Here is a 23,766-nt window from a genome sequence, read left to right as displayed (position 1 = left end):
ATGGCAAAAATATTTTAAAAGATATTAAAGATAAAGCAAATAAAAATAATCCCCTCCCTCCAACAAAACAAAACAAAGAAAATCAAAAACTCTTTGAATCATAGAGTCATCTATGGTCACATTTATAGGAATTCTACCAAGCATTTAAGGACTTAAAATAACTATTTTGGGTTGGTTTTTTTTTTTTAAGTTTGATGATATATTTAGATGGTAAATGTCAGACACTGAAGTTTAGGGAATTGCAAAGCTGAGTTCTTATGAAAACGTTAACTCAGCCACTTTCCAAATATTTTTATATCCGTGTTAAGTCGTTCTCTTTAGAGGCTGAGTAAATGTCATAACTGCAGTCTGGTCCTGTTAACATTGTTAAGGCTTTTATAATTCTGACACTCTTAGTATGGAAGGCACCCAAAGTTTACCCTTCAGTTAAATCTAAGAGTAATTAGATTAGGCTCTTGTACAATATCTAGGAGCCCTTCATTACAATATGAAAAATTATTCATTTATGATGTCAATGATGTGGTGGGAAATAGCAAAGATCCCAGAGTGAGAGGGTGTGGAAGTGCAGAGTCTACATAGGAAGGCTGACTAAAGGGGCAGAAATCTGTGCCTTGGACAACTGGAGTGGGGAGTTCTCTGCAATGAGGGGGCTTAGAGAGAAAAGAACACAGAAAACAGAGAGGGAAAGATGTGAGTGAACATATTTATGAATAAAATGCTCATCACAGTGCTGTTTATAATAGTGCAAACCTAAAAACCACCTAAATATTCCCAGAAAATAGGGAAACGTTTGAATTGTTTAAGGGCAAGCACAGTATGGAATATTCTAAGCCAATATTAGAAGGGTGCTTTGGAGAAATATTTGAAGACAGATTAAGTATTCTCACAGTATAATTTAAGAGGGTCAAGTAGGATTCAAATCCCATATATAGCGTCATGCTAACTTTGGAGGAGGAGGGATGGAAAGGACAGCAAAGAGAAAACCTTTTTTGGAAGAATATACATTAAAATGTATTTTTATATTTTCTAAATTACCTCAGATGAGAATCTTGGTCTGTTTAACTCATGCTGTGCCACTTTTATCTGAGGATTTCTGTCATCAATCATGGATATTTTTCAGCAATTATCTCTTTAAATATTGATTTTCTGTTTTTCTTTCCTTTCCTCCTGTACCTCCCAATGGAGGAGTGTTGGAGCCTCTCAGTCTGTCTCTCAGGTGTCTGAATTGTCTTTCATATTTTTTATTCCTCTCTCTCTTTGCATTGTGTTCTCAGTGAATCCCTCAGATTGATTTTTCTCTTTTGTTAATTTCCCCTTTGTTTTCAGCCATCAAATTCTTTTGTTTGTTTTCATAACTATATTGTTTTCATTTCTAGGATCCCTGACTCTTTCTTTTTCATATCCAGTTTTATTTGACTTCTGTTTTTGTTTCAGAGTTCTTGTTCTTTCATTATGGGTATGGACTTTTTCCTTTATCTCTCTGGTAATGTGAGACATTCTTAGACTGAAGTCATTTTCAGATTGCTCTGCTTAATTTTTGCCTCAGGTACAGTACATTTAGGTCTTGATGGCTGAAGGTCTTAGGATTCATTTTCCTCAGGTGTTTTGCGATTGTAGCTTGTCCTTCTGGCTGGGAAGTGTTTGTTCTTCAGCTTTATTGTCCTTGCTTTGTTCTCTCCTCTTTTCTTTCTCCTCTTTAGTAGCTTTGCAATGACTTCTACCTGAACTCACAGGGGCTCCAGTCCAGAATCCATCTTCTGCTGTTTGGTCAGGGTCACTCAAGGTCCCATGGAGATACTGCGGCTCTCAGAGATGCAGCCAGGAAACCAGATTGGGGAGGAGTAGGGGTTCCTGACTGCACTGCTAAGTCTGATTCCTTGGCTCCAGTAGGAGTTGGTTAGAGCATTTTCAACCTTCTTTTACAAGAAGGATGGATGCCATCCCTGTTGCTGATTTCAGGTAGAATCCTAGCTGTGGTGCCCTTCATATAGGACATTTTGGTCTCTCTGGTCCCATAGGAATGGAAATTGTGGGCATCTCTGCATGGATCTGGACCAGACCCCAGGAACCCTATAGCTTCAGCCCCAATGACTACCTGCTGTTCCTTCATTGCCATGTGTACAGAAGAGATGTGTGTGGGTGTGATATTCATTTGGTGAGCAGTGATTCTCAATGTAAATCACTTAAGTCAGAAAAAATTATTATAAAAACATGCATTTCACTTCTGCAGTTTGAATGGCACTTTTTCAAAGTAGGGATTAAAAACTAGAGGGTGGCCGTTGTTTCCTCCAAAATAAAGATGATAAACACGAATCATTCCTGTCAAGAGCAGTAGCAAACTAAAGATAAAGGAGGTATTTTTCTTTATTTTCCAAGTATAATTTTTCCATAGACAAAAGGAAAAATATGATCAGCTGATTCCTTCTGTTGAGATGGAGTAAGCTGTCAAGTGCTTACCATCTGGTTCAGCTCCTAATCCAGATGGGCTGCCAATGGTAATTTATGAAAGGTTTGAAAGCAACTTGCTGCTTTCAGGAATCATCAGAACGCATTAACGTTGGGATTTACTCCCCTCCCCCAGCCCCAATTTGCAACAGATGCAAAGACAGGGCAACTGCTTCATATAGCAAATGTAATAGTCTATTTTTTGTGCCAGAAGTCAATATGTTTCTGCTCTCTGGGGAAAAATCAATCATTTTTCTTTCCTCCTTCCCTCCTCGATACTGGCTCAATGAATAGGGGAGAAACTACTCCCATGATGGAGTTTCATACAAATGTCTAAGGAAGCCTTCCCAGTCTGTCGTTTCTGAGTATCTGTGATGCTTGAAGAAGTCAAAGTCAGTGTCAGGACTAACCTGATATACCTCATGCTCATACTACAGACAGGACCTGTCTGATCCATTCTTAGACAGACAGCCCAGAGGTCAGTCAGTATTTCCAGTGCAAATTTCAGAGCCACACGTTTTTGGAGCTGGAGGCTTGTCCACTGGGAGCCCCTAAGCCACTCCATCAGGCAGCACATGAGCTGGTGGCTTCAGAATCGGAACCAAATGCCCAGAGTCTTTGTTCAACCAAATTTCTGTTATCTGTCCTCAGTTCTTGTCCCATCATTTATTTAATATTACCAGTGAAGTAATAGGACTCATTTCTGGGTGGCTGATGGAATTCTATTAATGTATTTTCAATTCATGTACGAATTGTTGGCAGAGAGTGAGGTCATATTTTTCCTTTGATCAAACCATCTGCATTTCAGGCTTGGAGAAAATTGGCAATAAGCATGCTATCCATGTTTTAAAATGTTTTGGAACGTTCAAAAGAAATGTCTGGAATCAGTTTTTCAAGTCTCTAACTGAAAATGATGGAATAGGGCTGGTTGTAACCTGCAGATTAGGTTTTCACTAAGGAGGAATGGAGAGGGAGTGGCCCTGGGGTTAGTGTGACAGATAGATTCCAACTGGGAGTCTGGCAGAGGGAAAGGATTAATACCCGATCAGACAGAGATGATCTAGCCAAGGACATAGAGAGGCGAAAATAGGAGCTGGCTAGGGTAAGCGAGATAACTGAGAACTCCTCGTACTGAGGAGGGGATCTAAGCCACAAGTAAGAGTGAATACACATGGACAGGCAATTCAGTCTGTCCCTATAAGGCTTGGAACAGAGAAGGAAAGTATTAGTCAACCTAACTATAGATGCTAACCCATCAAAGAAGAACTTGGGCAGTCTGTGCATAGCCTAAAACTTCCGTAAGTGGGCAAAGGGCAAAGTCCTCTTTGCTTAAAAACTATTGGAAACTGTTGCTAGTGACAGTTTTACACAGTAACTATCTGTGCATATGTTCCTTTTCCTTAAATCTGTGTCTTCTTTTCCCTTAAATATTGATCAAAGTGTATTTTATTTCATTTGAAAATATGCACTGATCCACTTCTTTCAAGGCTGTGTGCTCAGAGATGCAGAGGATAAATGAATGAAAAGAATCTTGTCTTTCCTGTAAAGAATTGATAATACAATAGATACACAGGATAAGGCATAAATCACCACAAAATGAGACCCAGTTCTCCTAGGTCATTGAAAAATTGAAAATGAATGGTCCATCCCAAGACGGAGAAGGAGATCCTATTTGACTGGTTTTTATTCATGTAAATTAAAATTATAAGTTGCTAAAGAGCGATATTTTTATGGAATGATTGCTTGATTTGGTTTTGTTTCCCCATTTCCATTCTCTGTGCTTGGAGCGGCCTTTGGGATGTGAATTTGAACATGATGTCAGCCCTCTATTGGTCACTTTGCAAACTACAGACAGACATTGCATTACCTGGGGAAGCCAGCCAATTTCAAGAGCACGCCAGCAAGGCTAATCCTGTTTCCATCAATACTCAGTTCAAGGGAAAGTGAAATTTTAGACGAAGAATACTCCCCATCCTCTGTGATGTGTCACAGACCCAGAAAAGGTACCATGAGTTGGTAAACAGTGTGGACCCTAGATCAGATGAATAGGTTCAAATCCCAGCCCTGCCATGTAATACGTGTGACCTGGGCAAGTTACTGAGCACTTATGTACCTCACTTTGCTCATCTGCAAAATAGAGATAACAGTTATACTCAGATCATGGGATAGTTACAAGACATAGAAGAGATTACTTAAAACATTAAAAATGGTGCCTTGTCACAGTAAGAGGTCAATAAATGTTTTTAGAAAATATTTACCCATTTACTTTGACAAACTTTATTTCTACAGTGCTTATTCACTTTTTCTTTTTTCTTTCTCTTTCTCTTTCCAAATTTGCATATTCTACAGAAAACTATTAACATATAAGACAATTGGGCTTTTAAGTGCCTTTTTATCTTGCCATGTCTCAAAGCCTAAAACCCACTCAAATTATGACTAGTGTTACCAGTATACTGCTTTTATAGGATTTGTGGATGTAAGTATGTTAAGAATTATTTCTAAAACTCTCCTGATTTCTTGATTATTCTCTTCGCTGTCTCTGAGTTATTAAAATGCAAACCAACTTGTTTTTAGTGTAACACCTGTGGAACACAGTGTATCAGGAATAAGGTTCTCCTCACTCCCCAATTAAACTTCTCTGGGACCCCGTGGTCCCACGGGACCATGCACATTCCACAAGATTCTCAAGCTGCCTGATGAACTCTCAACTCTGGCAGCCTCATTGTCATTCCTGTGAAGTCACTTTACCTCTCAGGCATTTGGGATCTTGCCCTCATTTCATTACTAATTAAATTCATTTTTACAGAGTCATAAATTAATTATTTGAGATAAAACTACTGAAATCTATACCTCATTCCAAGATCTTTTTTAACTCTGGGTAATTAAATGTAAGTGTTTCCATGTTAATCTTTATTAGTATTGGAAGGAAATGACTGATAGGAAATTAAAGACTTCAACTTCTTACATAGAAGGAGAGGCTCCATCTTGGGGTAGGTTGAAAATTAGAACATGCTCATTCCATCAGCAATGTTCTTTCATTGTCTTGCATTGCTAATAAGCCTAAGTTGGAAATGGTTAGGAAACTTGCTAGTCTGTCTTTAGACCAGAGCAAATGGGATCCAAGTTCATCTGTTGTTTTAAAGGCATTTTCACTTTATGAGTTCTTATGTCACTTTTCTTTTTCTCATGAGGCCAGCACAGGTGAGAAACAACAACGTGGGGCTTGGTTTCTTTTTATGAACAAGTACATTAGATGTACTTGGTTAGTGATTAGTGGTTAGTGATAGCTTGGTTTTCATCTATGAATATAGCCTTGACCATTCTTAAACATGGAGAACAAGGACCTTAGTGTTACATAAATATTTTACCATATTGGATCAGTAAATGTTTTGTTAATTGGCTGATGCACATTTCTATTCAAAGAGCATCTTTAGATAAATGAAGCTTTTCAATAACACCCCCAGGAAAACTCTTGGCAAACATACTGTGCTTTTTGCCATAAGGTTTTCAAAATATCTTACAGAAATATTAAAAAGTGAACCTTTAGAAAATAAGATTAGACCTGGTTGCAAAAACCCATAAAACTCATCTTTTCCCTCAGGACTGACTGACCTAAACAAAGAAACATATTTTGTTTTGCTATCTGCTGTACCAGGACTATAGCTACTTAACTTCTGTTATCCTAAAGCCTAAAGCTTGGTAACTTTTATCAACTCATGCTTATCATGAAAGATTCATTTTCAAATGTTCCCTGTTCCTGGGGCTTCTCCCTGGGGTGGAGTGAACTAACAGCTGGCTTGCTCCATTCAGCTCTCGCGTGACCGGTGTCCATGAGATGATGGGCTGCATTAGGGGAAGAGTGGATCATCTGACGCAACAGTGTTCCGCGCACAAGGAATTTGCTCTGAAGAGACAGCAATTAACAGCCTCAGTGGAGGGCTACCTAAGAAAGGTGAATTCATAAATACGTCCTTCTTAAGCTACTATTTAGTTGCAGCTCCTTATCTGGTGAAAATAGTTGACGGTCTGGCAACTGCAGCATGGGGGCATGGTGGGAGGATAGGGGTGTGTCTCCATAGGATTCTCTTCATCACATGTTAGACTTCATATCCCAACAAAATGAAGTTGTAATTCACTACTGCTCATCAACTATCCCTGCCCCAGGTTGCCAAAGCTAGATAAGTCATTCTAACTGCTTCCCCAGCCCTGAACATGTTCACACAAAGGCAGTTCTCAGTTTGCACAGAACTATGTTGACTGAACCATGTGCATGTTGGGATTGTATCCTCCTTGATTTACATGGTTCCATGCATGGTTCCAACACACGCATTTTGGTTAACATGGCACTATACAGCACAAGAACAGCAGGCAGATACCAAAAATGATGTGTAGGGGTTCTAGGAATCAATTGCCATTATCACACTTTATTGAACTGAACCAGTACAAAGGACCTGGCTGCTCTGAATAAAACCGTACATGTGAAAAATCCTCTCTACAGAGTGAATACAATGGTTTGGAAAATTTTATTTCCCATTCTCAGAGAGGAATAAAACCAGGCAGCTACTATTTGACTAAATAAAAAATTACTTGTCTGTAGGTGGGATTATAGCAAAAACTAGTAATATCTCAATGACATTAATGCTAATGAACTGTGTTGCATAGTCTGGGTCTCAAATCTTCAGTGCTATTTTCATTTGTTACTGTGAACTTGTGTACCTGACTTACACCAGTAGATTAATAGACTTCACAGAGAGGTCATTAAATAACCACATCTCTATCTAAACTGTCCTCCTCGCCTGTTATTGACCCGGAGATGGGAATTTGAGCCTTGTTCTGATGCTTGGGTCCAAGGAGATGCCAAATATGGCAGCAGCTGTGATGCTGTGCTCCCTAGCGCCGGAGACTCACGCTGATTTGGTGGTGGTGGAAAATAGAGGAACTCAGACGGCTGCTGCTACTTGTCTTACTGCCAATTCAGAGCCAACTGGACTCTGGGATATGTGGACTTTAGACTGAGCAGGGGGATGAAGGCCGTAACTGAACTTGAATAGAACCCTTTAAAGGTCTCTCTATTCATTGATTCATGTGTACTGAAGACCAAATCATAGTCCCCTACATTCATCAATTAAATCACCGAAGTGTGTCTCTGTGTTTTATTATTACATGTACAGCATGTGGTGCAGCCCCAGGTTTCCTTGGCCCTAAATATAGTAATCCATAAGGTGATCTCATACTGGACCTCTGCTTCAAAATATCCCTGTAGCTTGGGACCCATTCAGCTTACAGTGGATGATTCTGACTTAATGAACCAGAAAAATTCATCCCTATTGATGTGTTGACAAGTGCATTATCCATTCTAGGTAATAGAGATAATAAATTCTTAGAGAATGTGGATTCTTGCCTATACCTCATTGCTGTTAATGAAAGAAATATCTGTAAACATATACCCTCTATTGGTGGTTAGTAGTATTACCTCATATGAAGAGCAGTATTATTAATAGAAATATGTAATATATAATATATAAAATATTGGGAAATTCTGAATTATTTAAAACTTTTTAAATTAAAATGGATATATGAGTATAAAGTATAATGGGAATGCAGAGAGTAATATTTACCTTCTGTACACATACGTATACATATCTGCCAATACATAGTCCTAAGGCTGCAATATATTCCTTATTCCTAAAGGTGGAATTGTCCATTCAGAAAATCAGTCCAGCACTTTCCAGTGCAATGGATGTCGGTTCCAGCCTTTCTGACTCAGAGAAGATTTTGAGTAAATATCTGGAACTAGATATACAAGCTAAGGTAAATAAGATAAGAGTTGTTATTATGGTTATTTTTTACAAATATGATTTCTTTTCTTTATATGCAGTAGCTATAATACTTAATCCTAGCTCCCTTGGGGGCTGCAATCCTAAATTGGTATTGTGGCAAGTAATGACTTAAAAATTCTTACTGTTATGGGTATCTAAATTACCTATATTTATATGTGCATTTATTAGGGCATTATGAGGGCTCACTGAAACCTGGCATTAAACACTCATTTGGCCCTCTTTTCTTGCCTGGGAGATGTTAGCAACTCCTTTTTGGAGTGCCAGAGAAGGCAGGAAGTGTGCTTCTCCAAGGATATTTGTGATTTTCTGCTAGAGTGAGTTGCAAAAGAAAATTACCAAAAGCAACATGCGTGAATGCAAGATTCCAGGAAGCAAAATAAATTATAATCTTCTTTGCACACCCAATGTTTAGAGACAAAAAATGCCCCCCCTCTACCTGGTGCCTCCTCTAACACCCTCTCACCCCTTTCACATGGGACTTAGGTTCAACTATTCCTGCTAGCAGCTCTGAACCTGCAGTGAAGTCCCTGCCTGCCCCAGCAGGTGTTTAGGAAGGAGAGGCACATGCCCCAGTCTGCAGGAACCAGCCTCACCACGCCATCAGTTCTTGACAGAAGAGTCTCCTTCACAGACAGCGCTCCCACCGGAAACTCACCAATGAACCAGATTTTTTTTTTAATGGGGTGTTTTTTATTCATTATTTAAAATGTCTAAAATGAAATGTATGTCTGAACTCAATTTCTTTTTTTTATTTAAAAAATTTTAGAAGCAAGGAGGAAATTGCATGGGGAGAAACTCCTGCCTTCCTCCTTCCCAGAGTGCTCTCTGGAAGCAGAGCTTGTAAATTAAAAGTTTATTCACAGGAGTACTTGGGAAGCATAGTAAATACAAGCGGGGGAGCACTCCCTGCTTGCTGCAAATGAGAGTGGAGCTTTTGTCTCATGTTTGCTTGAATCCTAGCTCGGTCTCACATGAAATTCTACATGGCTCTGTTTGGCAATTGTGTCTGTGGTGACTACGATACCTCCTCTTCCATTGAATCAGTGGTTCGATTTGATATGCCAGAAATTGCACTCAACAGAAAACGTTGGAGAGCAACCCTAAGCAAGTCCGTTTCACTCTTGATGTTATTCAGGCTTCACGTGTACCATTTTCCCTGTACTTATTTTAAAACTCTTGTGGATGGAGACTTTAATAGGACTACATAATTGATATGGCTTTCTTTAACAAATTAAAAATGAGTAAATAAGTTCTATAAACTTGTCATCTCTTCTATAACAAAATTAGTTTAAGAATTTTCTAGAGCTCTTGGTAAATTTAATAAAGCAATGATCCCATATAATTCTTTTATTTAAATTATTTTAAGCATTTCTGCCTATTTATTTTAGACCCTTTCTTACTAAATATTCTATTTGTGGCTCTGAAAATAGAATGTTCTAAATAAGCAGTATAACTGATAGAGTGAAAGAATAATTTGAGATGGTTTTTCATTTTAAGGTGCCTTTTTCCCGAATTTTGAAATATGTGCCTTTTTTTTTTTTATTGAGGAGAGTTTTGTTACAAGTTCAATTAATAATCGTAATAGATGGTGGTAGGGAAGGTAATGGAATGTGAATGTTCATGATTCCCCTGTCAACTTCTGACCCCCGTGCTTTGCTTTCATAGGAGACAGCACATGAATTAGAAGCAGCTATGAAACTCTTGACGGAGAAAAATGAATTTGAACCTGATGAAGTGGCATCGCTTTCTTCTAAAGCTAAATGGCTAGAGAGAGAATTAAACATACTTGGCCAAAGCATCAGCTCCAGATCACAAATCCTGCAAACTTATGTGGCATTTCTAAAGTCATCAGAGGAGGTATGGTACCTATGGGCTGACGAACTTTGGCAGCATGGTATCTGCCCATCTTCCTGTTTTCTATAGGAATAGAAGCCCTCACAGGTTGTTCCAGATCTTCTACCCCAGTGCATGTACTCGTTTATATCCACTTTGTTCTCCAGGGCACTGTACACAAACTCGAAGAGTAAGTTATTTTACTGGAAAACAATACAAGGGTATGTGTAGTATATATAAATAACCAAAGTGACAGTGTTGAGGCACTTTTTACTATGGCCTACAAATATTTACAGTATCCTATAGAACAAAATCGTTTAAAAAAGTCATTTTCTATTTAAAAATAAGTCATGAATCTCTTTGAATATTTAAACAATTCATGTGATTTATCAAAAATACACAGAATTAGAAATTATGGGCTGGTGGGTCCAGTCTCAGATCTCTCTTGCATGTCTTCTGGGCATTATTTTGACTGGTTTGTACTAAATAATCTGTAAAATTCCCTTTGGTAGACTAGGATTCTCTCAAAGGTCCCAGCTTCTTGAAGGGGACAGCAGTATTAGAGAAGTACTGGAGTCTAACCTCATTTAATTCCGGTCCCAGTGCACCCAGGTCCCCATGGTTCACTCTTCTTTCAGGCAGGTGGGTGCTGGTTGAGTGGGAGGTGGAGCCAGCAAGGTCCACTCAGGGGTAGAGCCAACCAATGTTAAGTGCGTTCCCAGTTTCCATCTTCTCCCCCTAACCCTCCCAACACTCTGACCCTTACTTCCCCGGGCCACCATCCTGCCTCCCCACGTCACCTCTGTCAGCTCTTCTATGATACTCTGAGTTCTCAACCCTCTGGAGCAAGGCCATGCACAGGCCCTGGAAATCTCAGGTAACCACTGCGCTGCCTCCTTTTTCTTTTCCACATCTTTCTTTTCTTTTTTTTTTTAATTGGAATATAGTCGATTTATAATGTGGTGTTAATTTCTGGTATACAGCATTGTGATTTGGTTATATATATATATATATATATACACATTCCTTTTTCATATTCTTTTTCATTATAGGCCATTACAAGATACTGAATATAGTTCTCTATGCTACAAAGTAGGAAGACTTCCATCCACATCTTTCTTTTTTGTGCTTTTTTTTTTTTTTTTTTTCAGTTTTCCTTGGCTCTGAGTTTGGCAGAGGTATTACAACTGACAGGTTGTTCTGTTGATTAATATTTTTCTCAGAACTTGAAATGGCAGAGGAGATACAGAGAAGTACTTGTTTTTCTGCACCTTCATTGCCAAAAATGTACCTTCTTGGGCTCTCGCTCAGCGTCTACCTCCATGGCCCACTCTGGCCTCTGGAACCAGAAGCCTGGGAACTAGGGCTGGAATTTTAGCTTTGCAGACAACACTTTCCCAGAAGGACCTCATGTCCTTTCATCTTCCCCGCTTTCACTAAATCTCTTTTCTTTCCTGGTGGAGCCAGAGCCTTCTGTCCTGACCTTGGCCGTGCTCTCAGTCTGTTAGTCTCCACCCCTTCAGGCTTTTCCTCTTTTCTCACCAGCTTATTCAGTTCCATTCTACTCCCCATGCCCTCAGCTCCCCACCCTCCACCCTGTCTGATTCTACCAAGTCCCAATACTAGGTCTGTTCTCTCTGTTTACTCAGCTTCTCTTTCCAAGCTTCTGGATGCTCCTGCAGAATCATACAACTGTGCCGATGGGCGCTGTTACAGATTTATGGGTCTTGACCTCAGCCAAGTCCCCCATATGCTCTCTAGTTGGTGCCCATTCACTCTCAGTTCTCAAACCTCTTCCTGCAGTTTCAGTTCCTGAATCTCAGCCTGTGCCCTTACCTTTCATGTGACTGAGGAAAAATGAGTCCCTTGAGCCTACCTGCCTTGACTCCCTTCAGCTTTCAAACCTGCTGGTGTATTCACCCTTCCTCCACTGTCACCAGTAAAGCGTAGTTTCTCTGTGTGTCCAATGCTAATCAGCTATCAGATCCCTCCCTGCATGCTCCTGCAGCCTTCCGAATCTTGCTTCAGCATCCTCTAATGTTAAAAATTTCCTTTTTCTATTCCTTCGTTCTCTTTGGTCTACAGTTATGTCCAAATGGTTTTGCCCTCACTAAAGCTACCACTCTATAATTTTCCTTCCCTTCACATCTGGACTCCTGAAATGGGAAAATGACATTTCTTTCCTCTTCTTGCTGAGCTTCCCCAATCCTCATCCCACTGTGTTTATTCACTTTCCAGTCCTGCCATTTACCACCTCTTCACTCCATTGAAAATGTTCTTATAAGCGTCTTCTTAGTAGGTGACAGGTGAAATGGTGCATTTTCAGTCTTCATCCCACTTAACCTCTCTGCCACATTTATTTAACCTAGTTGCTCATGCTCACCTCCTTTGACTTTTCTTTTAAAAAACAGACTTATTGAGGTGTAATTTACATAGCATAAAATTCGCCTATTTTAGAATGTAATGATTTTTATATCAATTATAAAGAATAGAGTTGTGCAACCATCACTGCACTCCAGTTTCTGTGTATCTCCATCACCCCCAAGACGAGCCCTGGTGTATGCTTTTAGCCAGCCCTGGTCCCCCACCCCGCCCAGCCTCAGGCAAGCATTGATCTGCTATCTGTCCCTCTAGATTTGCCTTGTTTGGATATCTCACGTAAGTGGGATCATTGTGTCCACTTCTGTAACTGTTTCTTCTTTTTCCTGATTCAGTTCTCTGTTCCTGAAGCGTGTTGGGTCAGAGAGTTCTCGCCTCTGCTTCCTCTTTTCTATGGTCTGTACACTTTCCCTACAAAAATCACCCCCTCACACACACCTATAGTTTCAATTCACCAGTAACTCAAAAACGGTTTGAGTTTTTAGCCCCACTCTTTTGAGCGCCGCACCAATGCTCCTGTGCTTTCAACTTCCAATCATACTAATTACCTACATGTTCTGTAGCCTCCTGAAACTCAACAAAACACAACTGGTATCTGTTCCTCAAACGTGTTTCCTTCTGTATTTTGGTGTTAGATTAACGACCCCACCATCTTTCAGAAGTCCTACGAAGAAGCTCAAAGTCTTTTTCCAATCCCTCTTTTAATGAGCTCTTACTCTGTACTAGGCCCCGAGCTTTTCATTCCTGATTTCATTTAATCCTTATAACGCTTGTCTGTTTATTTACTATTATCTCCATTTTATAAATGATGGAAACCGAGGCTCTGAGAAGTTAGGTGTATAAGATCAAATAGGTAGTAAACATCAGTACTGAAGTTAAATCTCCAATCTTCTCCCTTTTGCTTTTTCATATTTCAAAGGCCATGCTATCCCATGTCTTTAGGGACAACCTGAAAGCTTTCTGAATTCCCCTTCCTCTTCATTTGTACCATCCCTTCCTCGGCTCAGGTCCTCATCATCTCTCATCTAGCTTAAAGAAGTTGTATCTGCCTGGTCTTTCTGCCTCCTCTAATTTTCCTCTTCATACCTTCCCAAAAAAAACAGTTATTCTAAAGCAAATCTGATCTTGTCACCTCCTGAAATTCAGATAATATGACAAATGTAATTTGTGACGCAAGCTCTAACTTTACCAAAAAGGGATAAAGTATTAGAGTTTATCATTAATTCACTTAAAAAAGAAACTAGTCCAGATTCAAAGGAATCCCTGTAATGCCATCATTCTTACATTCAAGGAGGATTTTTTGAGCAGTTGGAAAAGAAGAATGAGTTAAAGTTTACATTTTGAGAATTTCACATAACCAAAAGCCCATCAAAGGGGCTTCTTTTGAAGTCCTGATGGTTGTTAGGTTGATTCTGAGTCACTGTGATAGCTGTCAGTTGTTTCAGACTAACAAGAACGTGTCACATCGTGGTGAGTACAGTTAGAAAACAAGTTGAAGCCTGCTGGCCATCTTTATCCCAGCACAGTGATGGCTCCAGCTTCTTTCTTATCACTCAGTTTGTGCCACCTGGATGTAGCCCACACCAGGATTATTTACCATGCGCTAAACTAGGCAGCATTTTATACTTGTGCCTTACACTTGTTATTCCTTCTGTCTGGGGCCGCCTTTTCCTATTCCCTCTCACCCTGGACGATTCTGAAAGGCACAGATCAAACCTCACTTTCTTTGTGAAGTTCTCCCCTGTTTACTCTATGTAGAGTTGGTGGTCCCTCCTCAGGGCGCCCATAGCATTGTGTGCATACTTGTCTTTGTCTTGTAATAATTTGCTTATGGTTCTCTTTCCCCCAGAAGCATCTTGGGGAAACCAAGGAAATAAATGCTTAATTCTTACTAGAGAATCTTAGGAGACTCTATAGACGAGGTAGCATTTTAACTATCTCATGAAGAATAAGTAGGAGCAGAAAACTGAGGAACGATCATCCTGGGCTAAGGAAACGTGTGTCAGCAAAACAGAGGCAATAGAATAAATGGAATATGGAAAAGAGGAGGGAACTTCTGTTTCTGAGAGCCCTTTGCAGGCACTAATTTAAATTCACAATGATGTTAGAAATCTTTAAAATATGGTGACTAACCATTGCCTTAAATTTCTTATCCTGTGTTGATTGCCTTTGGTAGTTATGAGCTCTTTTTTCTGAGTGTTGTCCTGTTGGCCAATTATGTATTCAAAATGTATAAACATTGCATCAAAAATTTTCTGCTATTTCTACAACACCCAGTTACATGTTTATCTATCGTTCTACAGGCACATTGATTTTATATAATCTCTGTTTAAAGAGAGTGATTTAAAATAATCTAGTACTGCTTATATTGGTTAGCAAATGAGAAAGTATAATTCTAGGGAGGTGAAGTAATATACCTCAATAAGATTAGCTTATGAAGCCAGTTTAATATTAAAACTTATTTGGAAAATTCATAGTTATTTATATTCTTTGGTTCTGGTTTATCACTGATTAGAAACACGTGATTTACTAATTATGAATAATTTTTCACTGACTTACATTTCTTTCTAATTTGTATTCCTTGATTGTATCTGTTTATCTTTCTTCTGAATTCTAAAACTCAGCTTTAAGGGGAACCATGTAAAAAATAACCACTAGTCTTTGATATAAGTTGTCCCCAATTGTGAAACATACACATATATAATACATAAATATGATTTTGGCTATAGTAAGTAGGTCTTATTAGTAATAAACTTGTCTGCTCAATTAACTACCCAGTGGTAGTCAGTCCAGTCTGTCAACAACCAAAGTAGAATTTCATATCTTTTCAATAAATTGGCAATATTTAATAATTATTTAAAGAATTCTGAATGTGGTTTCCAGTTAATTTTTATATAGGCTTTTATTAGAATCTAGTATTTTTTCCTTTTAGAAATGTTTTTAAGTGTTCTTAACTTTCATTTACATTTTTCTTTCTTTAGGTAGAGGAGCAGTGTCAGAACCTAAGGGAATTCTACCAAACTAAAGTCCCAGGAAAGGAAGAGGATGATGCTGAAGTCAAGCGTTGGTTTGTCTCAGTGGAGAAGCAGTGGCAGCTATTTTTAAAGCGAAGTTTCTTAACTCAAGACCTAGGGCTTGAGATCCTTAATTTAATAAATATGGTGAGAATGACATTAAATGAGTAATACCTTCTGCAAGGGTTACTTGTCAAAGTCAAAATCATAAATTAAGAAGTTAAACTGTCTGTTATTCAGCCGTGCTGGTTTAGGAAGTTCTTTTTAGCTTCATTCAACCTAGACTAGTCCTTCTGAAGCCCAGCATTTATGTACTTCTTTGGTCCTAGACCTCTTGTTAATTTATCACGTGAAGGCAATTTTATCTAGAAACAAGTGACTATAATCTAAATGCAACATTATTGTTATCACATAGAGTCCTCAGTTCACCCAAAAGTTCTGAGTTATGTACTAAGAGCATGCAACAAAATCCTTGTAAAATTTCTAGAGGCTTAAGACAATATCTAGGATGAATTTTTATTTTGAAGAATTTCTTACAATAGCAGATCTTTTTATAGTGAGGCTGCATTGTATTTAGAAATGTACCCTAAACTTTAGTTGTCGAGTGTCTGTAAAGTATTCTAGAACTGTTGTATCGACCTCAGACAGAAAGTTCTCTATGGAATTCTTGAAAGATGGCTAATCCACCTCTCCTTCAATACCTCAAGGATCTTCCTAACAAAACTGTTCATTTTATTGTTAGAAAAGGCCAGTTGCTAGAAAACATTTTTTTTAAAGCTTAAGTCAAATCTTCACATCTGGTTCTAACCCTCTGTAGTTACACAGGGGAAAAAAATATTCAGATTTCATTTCTCTTACACAAGTTTTTCAAACATTGAAAATAGTTGCTGTGTCTAATTTGAGTCTTTTCTGCAGCTAACTAGATATAAGTCCTTTCTTTTAGGAGGTAGCTTTATTTTCCTCTTCATCCTAATCCTCCCTCCCAAAATTTTCCATGGTTTGTCAAAATCACTGATAAAATGTAAGCAAAGAGTAAAGTACAACTTCAACACAAGTACAAAATTCTTAAGTCTCATTCTTAACTAATGAGACCTAAGATTATGCTAGCACTTTTAGCAGTGATTTCACTTTGTTGGTTCATACTAAGCTTGTGATCGAACAAAACTCTCATTACAGTTTTATTGCAGTTTCTGCCGAGCTCTCCTATTTTATATCTGTGTAGCCTATTTATCTTTTCTATACAAATGTAAGCCTTTATATGTATTCTTATTTAATGTCATTTTGTCAGTTTTCACTCATGATGCCATTTTGTTACACTAATTTAGAACCTACTATCTGCTACCTCAGCCGTCTCTCCCGGGTTTAATTCTGTTCCTTAATAAATAAGCCTCTTATGGCTGCAATTAGATCTTTAATAAAAGTGTCTGAGGGGCAGCTTGAGGTCCCAATCCATAAAGAAACCAGGTGATTAACCAGTTTTTTAAACAATCATAGATGATCGCAACAGTGCTTTACTGTTTCACAACTTTTTTTAAAGTCTGTAATGGAAGATACTACTCAAAAGAAGGTCTGTCTACCTAGTATCCTATCAATCATGTAAATATAATTTGGCATAAATCAGATTGACTCCTAGTGATCCAGGGGTTCTTTCCAAAGTGCTCACAACCTGCTTGATCAGTGATGACTTTATTTCACTGATTTTCAATGTAAAGCTTCCTGATCAACAAATTACATAGCCCATTCTTTCCACCCCATTTGAAAATCATGGCATTTTTCCTTTCTCTAATTTTCTGGTCCTTCTCCTATTTTCTGTAGATTTGCAAAGATGACTGACATCTGCAATTTTCTCAGTACTCTGACATGTGATGATTCTCAGTCTGGAGCCTGAATTCATTTGGAATAGTTAGGCTCCAACTATTCTCATCTACTTTGAGCTACAATTTCCCATTTATATTCCTTGTTTTAAACTATGTTGTTTGGAGACCACTCTTCTTTCGTGTGTGTGTGTGTGTGTGTGTGTGTGTGTGTGTGTGTGTATGTATGTCTTTTATATTTTTTTCCTTTTTCAGTTTTATTGGGTACAATTATTACATAATGTTTGCACTCTTCTTAAATATATATGGAAACAAAATATGCATTAAATAATTCTAATTTATCTAATACTATCTTTAAGCATCAGAGAAAACTTGCTGAGATTTTGCCTATGTTCTGTTACGTAGGTGCTTCACTGTGAAAGATAAGTTATTTTTCACTTGGAACATTTAGAACGTATATTTTCTTTTTTTTTTTACATGACATAAATCCATTTTATTTTGGAAGATATTTCTCAAAAGGATATGGAGTAAGAGGGATTAACAAATGTTATCAATACTTACTCTTCTTAAGGAGAGCAGAAGGTATATATTTACTAATATAAAGACTAAAAGTAAATCCACACCAAAAATACATAATAATTTATAAACAACTGCTTCCTTGAAACAACATGTTATTTTAATAATTTCCAGCCTAGATCAAAGTTTTGAGTCCTGGAAGTAATTTTTTTAACATTTTTTATTGATTTATAATCATTTTACTATGTTGTGTCAAATTCCAATGTAGAGCACAATTTTTCAGTTATACATGAACATATATATATTCCTTGTCACATTTTTTTCTCTGTGAGCTACCATAAGATCTTGTGTATATTTCCCTGTGCTATACAGTATAATCTTGTTTATCTATTCTACAATTTTGAAATCCCGTCTATCCCTTCCCACCCTCTGCCCCCTTGGCAACCGCAAGTTTGTATTCTATGCCTATGAGTCTATTTCTGTTTTGTATTATGCTTTGTTTGTTTGTTTTTGGTTTTTTGGTTTTTTTTTAGATTCCACATATGAGTGATCTCATATGGTATTTTTCTTTCTCAGAAATTTCTGGCTTACTTCACTTAGAATGACATTCTCCAGGAGCATCCATGTTGCTGCAAATGGTGTTATGTTGTCGGTTTTTATGGCTGAGTACTATTCTATTGTGTAAATATACCACGTCTTCTTTATCCAGTCATCCGTTGATGGACATTTAGGCTGTCTCCATGTCTTGGCTATTGTAAATAGTGCTGCTATGAACATTGGGGTGCAGGTGTCATCCTGCAGTAGGGTTCCTTCTGGATATATGCCCAGGAGAGGGATTCCTGGGTCATACGGTAAGTCTATTCCTAGTCTTTTGAGGAATCTCCATACTGTTTTCCACAGTGGCTGCACCAAACTGCATTCCCACCAGCAGTGTAGGAGGGTTCCCTTTTCTTCACAGCCTCTCCAGCATTTGTCATTTGTGGATTTTTGAATGATGGCCATTCTGACTGGTGTGAGGTGATACCTCATTGTAGTTTTTGATTTGCATTTCTCTGATAATTAGTGATACTGAGCATTTTTTCATGTGCCTATTGATCATTTGTATGTCTTCCTTAGAGAATTGCTTGTTTATGTCTTTTGCTCATTTTTGGATTGGGTTGTTTGTTTTTTTCTTATTAAGTCAAATGAGCTGCTTATATATTCTGGATATCAAGCCTTTGTCGGTTTCATTTGCAAAAATTTTCTCCCATTCCATAGGTTGTCTTTTTGTTTTACTTATTGTTTCCTTTGCTGTGCAGAAACTTGTAAGTTTCATTAGGTCCCATTTGTTTATTCTTGCTTTTATTTCTATTGCTTGAGTAGACTTCTAGGAGAACATTTTTGAGATGTATGTCAGATGTTTTGCCTATATTTTCTTCTAGGAGGTTTATTTTATCTTGTCTTATGTTTAAGTCTTTGATCCATTTGGAGTTTATTTTTGTGTATGGTGTAAGGGAGTGTTCTAGCTTCATTGCTTTACATGCTGCTGTCCAGTTCTCCGAACACCATTTGCTGAAGAGACTGTCTTTATTCCATTGTATATTCTTGCCTCCTTTGTCGAAGATGAGTTGACCAAAAGTTTGTGGGCTCATTTCTGGACTCTCTATTCTGTTCCATTGGCCTATATGTCTGTTTTGGTACCAATACCATGCTGTCTTGATGACTGTAGCTCTATAGTATTGTCTGAAGTCTGGGAGAGTTATTCCTCCAGCCTCATTCTTTCTCTTCAGTAATTCTTTGGCAATTCTAGGTCTTTGATGGTTCCATACAAATTTTATTATGATTTGTTCTAGTTCTGTGAAATATGTCCTGGGTAATTTGATAGGGATTGCATTAAATCTGTAGATTGCCTTGGGCAGTGTGACTGTTTTAACAATATTGATTCTTCCAATCCAAGAGCATGTGATGTCTTTCCATTTTTTAAAGTCTTCTTTAATTTCCTTCATCAATGGTTTGTAGTTTTCTGTGTATAATTCTTTCACCTCCTTGGTTAGATTTATTCCTAGGTATTTTATTACTTTGGGTGCTATTTTAAAGGGGATTGTTTCTTTACTTCCTTTTTCTGTTGATTCATCGTTAGTGTATAGAAACACAACTGATTTTTGAACGTTAATCTTGTAACCTGCTACCTTGCTGAATTCTTCGATCAGCTCTTCGATCAGTTTTTGTGGGGACCTTTAGGGTTTTCTATATATAGTAACATGTCGTCGGCATATAGTGACACTTTTACCTCTTTTTTTCCAATTTGGATCCCTTTTATTTCTCTCTCTTGCCTGATTGCTGTGGCTAGGACTTCCAGGACTATGTTGAATAGGAGTGGTGATAGTGGGCATCCTTGTCTTGTCCCAGATTTTAGTGGGAAGCTTTTGAGTTTTTCACCATTGAGTACTATGTTGGCTGTAGGTTTGTCATATATAGCTTTTATTATGTTGAGATATGTTCCCTCTATACCCACTTTGGTGAGAGTTTTTATCATAAATGGGTGTTGAATTTTATCAAATGCTTTTTCTGCATCTATTGAGATGATCATGTGATTTTTGTCCTTTCTCTTGTTGATGTGATGTATTACATTGATTGATTTGCGTATGTTGAACCAGCCTTGTGTCCCTGGGATGAACCCCACTTGGTCATGATGTATAATCTTTTTTATGTGTTGTTGGATTCTGTTTGCTAATATTTTGGCATCTATGTTCATCAGTGATATTGGCCTATAATTCTCTTTTTTGGTAGTGTCTTTGCCTGGTTTTGGTATCAGGGTGATGGTCGCTTCATAGAATGAGTTTGGGAGTATTCCCTCCTTTTCAGTCTTCTGGAAGAGTTTGAGAAAGACTGGTATGAGTTCTTTGTATGTTTGGTAGAATTCCCCGGTGAAGCTGTCCAGTCCTGGACTTTTATTTGTAGGGAGGTTTTTTATTGCTATTTCGATTTCATTTCTAGTGATCGGTTTGTTCAAGTGGTCAGTTTCTTCTTGGTTCAGTCTTAGTGGACTGTATGTTTCCAGAAACTTGTCCATCTCCTCTAGGTTATCCAGTTTGGTTCCATATAGTTTTTCATAATATTCTTGTATGATATTCTGTATTTCTGTTTTATTTGTTGTAATTCTCCATTTTCCTTTCTTATTTTGCTAATTTGTGCTCTCTCTTTTTTCTTCCTTGTGAGTTTGGCCAGAGGTTTGTCAATTTTATTTACTTTTTCAAAAAACCAGCTTTTGGTTTGATTGATTTTTTTGTGTGTTTTTTTTAAATCTCTATTTTATTTATTTCCTCCCTGATCTTTATGATTTCCTTCTTTCTGCTGCCTTTTGGGGTTTTTTGTTCTTCTTTTTCTAGTTCTTTCAGCTGGTGGGTTAAATTGTTTATTTGGGATTGTTCTTCTTTTTTGAGGAAGGCCTGTATTGCTATAAACTTCCCTCTTAGCACTGCCTTTGCTGTGTCCCATAAATTTTGTGTGGTTGTGCTTTCATTTTCATTTGTCTCAAGGTATTTTTTAATTTCAGCTTTGATTTCCTCATTGACCCATTGGTTTTTTAATAGCATATTGTTTTGTCTCCATGCTTTCCTTTTTTTCTCCTTTGTTTCTCTGTTGTTGATTTCTAGTTTCATGGCATTGTGGTCAGTAAAGATGCTTGAGATAATTTCTATCTTCTTAAAATTGTTGAGGTTTCCTTTGTGCCCAAGTACATGATCAATCCTAGAAAATGTTCCATGTGCATATGAAAAGAATGTATATCCTATTTTTGGGGGGTGTAATGCTCTGAAAATATCCACCAAATCTAATGTTTCTTTTGTATTATTTAGTTTTTCTGTTGCCCTATTTATTTTCTGTCTGGAAGATCTGTCTAGTGATATTAATGTGGTGTTAAAATCTCCAACTGTGATTGTATTCCCATCAATATCCCCCTTTATCTCTGTTAGTAATTCTTTTATGTACTTAGGTGCTCCTATTTTGGGTGCATATATATTAACAAATGTAATATCCTCATCTTGTATCACTCCTTTAATCATTATAAAATGTCCTTCTTTATCTTTCTTTGTGGCCTTTGTTTTAGTCTATTTTGTCTGAAATCAGTACTACAACACCTGATTTTTTGGCTTTTCTATTTGCATGGAATATCGTTTTCCATCCTTTCACTCTCAATCTGTATGTGTCCTTCTCCCTAAAGTGGGTCTCTTGTATGCAGCATATTGAAGGTTCTTGCTTTATTATTCAGTCTGCCACTCTGTGTCTTTTGACTGGAGCATTTAGTCCATTAACATTTATAGAAATTAATGATAGATGTGTGTTTATTGCCATTTTGAACTTATCTTTGCAGTTGATTTGGTATTTCCTCTTTGTTCCTTTCTTCTTCCTTTTGTGGTTTGGTAATTTTCCTTTGTATTATCTTGGATTTTATTTAGTTTTTGTGACTCCCTTGTAAGTTTTTGGCTTGTGGTTACCATTTTCTGTAAGTCTATTAGCCCATTACTATATCTCGAACCTATCCTGCTGAAAACAAAAAATTTAAAAAAGAAAGAAAAAAAATACTCTATATTTTCTTGTTTCCCTCTCCCATTCTTAATGATTTAGATGTCTTCTTTTACAATTTCGTATTTATTTTATTTGTAATTCATGAGTTATCACCTTTCCAGTTGTGAGTTTCTCATTTCTGTAGCATCCTGCTGCTTTTCTATTTAGAGTAGACCTTTAAATATTTCTTTTAGCATGGGTTTAGTGTTGCTAAACTCTTTTAGTTTTTGCTTGTCTGTGAAATTCTTTATCTCTCCTTCTATCCTAAAGGATAGCCTTGCTGGATAAAGTATCCTAGGCTGCATCTTTTTTTCATTCAGGACTTTGAATATATCTTGCTACTCCCTTCTGGCCTGTAGTATTTGTGTAGAGAAATCAGCTGAGAGCCTTATGGGGGTTCCCTTGTAACTCACTCTTTGTTTTTCCCTTGCTGCCTTTAGGATCATTTCTTTATCCTTGACTCTGGCCATCTTGATTGTGATATGTCTTGGTGTGGGGCTGTTTGGTTCTTCCTGTTTGGGACCCTTTGAACTTCCTGTACTTGGATATCTGATTCCTTCTTTAAGTTTGGGAAGTTTTCAGCCATGATTTCTTCAAAAACCTTTTCAGTCCCCTTTCATCTTTCTTCCCCTTCTGGGACCCTTATTATGTGAAGATTGGCATGCTTTATATTATCCCATAGGTCCCTTATGTTGCTTTCATTTGTTTTTATTTGTTTATCTTGCAGTTGTTCTGATTGGGTGCTTTCTGTTGTCCCGTCTTCTAGGTCACTAATTCGTTCCTCTGCATTAGCTAGTTGGCTTTGCACAGCCTTTAAATCCATTCTCATCTCAGCCAATGAGTTTACCAGTTCTACTTGGCTCTTCTTTATAGCTTCGATTTCATTTTTGACATATTTTATATCTCTAAACAATATCTCTTTTAGTTCCTTCAATACTTTGATCACTCCTTTTTTGAAATCTTGATCTAGTAGGCTATCGATGTCTATTTCATTGATTGTTCTTTCAGGGGATTTCTTGTGTTCTTTTAATTGGGAATGGTTTCTCTGCTTCTTCATCTTGCTCATACCTCTCTAGCACTGTGGCTTATGGAGTATCAGTTATCTATTGTGGTCCTTAAAGGAGTTTATTTATTTATCTAATGCCGATGTAGGAATAAAACAGATTTTTGGCGTCTTTGTCTTTTGAAGAGCACAGTGTTCTGTTGGAGTTCCGCAGGTGCTCTGGTTGGCTGAGTGGGTCCGTGGATGTGAGTCTTGGTCTATCTGTGGGAGAGGGTGAGCCACAAGCATCCTACTACTCCACCATCTTGGCCTCGAGTTAGAACGTGTATTTTCTATCTCTCTATCCATCCATCTTTTACATTTTACGTTTGTTCAGT

General features: G+C 37.7%; 1 protein-coding gene across 10 annotated transcripts in view; it reads left to right on the top strand.

The window, feature by feature from the left end:
• Positions 1 to 23,766, top strand: part of CCDC141 (coiled-coil domain containing 141) — a 197,568-nt gene that overhangs the window by 133,832 nt on the left and 39,970 nt on the right. For all 10 annotated transcript variants that reach the window (XR_012507065.1, XR_012507064.1, XM_074363973.1 and 7 more), the window contains 4 exons: positions 6,256 to 6,397; positions 8,137 to 8,256; positions 9,951 to 10,142; positions 15,479 to 15,658. Coding sequence is in view for 8 of the 10 variants with exons in the window: in XM_074363973.1 (XP_074220074.1) it covers positions 6,256 to 6,397; positions 8,137 to 8,256; positions 9,951 to 10,142; positions 15,479 to 15,658 (634 nt within the window). In the remaining 2 variants the exon portion in view is untranslated. The remainder of the gene's footprint in view (positions 1 to 6,255; positions 6,398 to 8,136; positions 8,257 to 9,950; positions 10,143 to 15,478; positions 15,659 to 23,766) is intronic.

The sequence above is a fragment of the Camelus bactrianus genome, chromosome 5 (assembly GCF_048773025.1).
Source record: "Camelus bactrianus isolate YW-2024 breed Bactrian camel chromosome 5, ASM4877302v1, whole genome shotgun sequence".
NCBI classification, from domain to species: Eukaryota; Metazoa; Chordata; class Mammalia; order Artiodactyla; family Camelidae; genus Camelus; species Camelus bactrianus.
The sequence above is the reverse complement of the archived record's forward strand: the minus strand, read 5'-3'. Positions and strand labels throughout refer to the sequence as shown.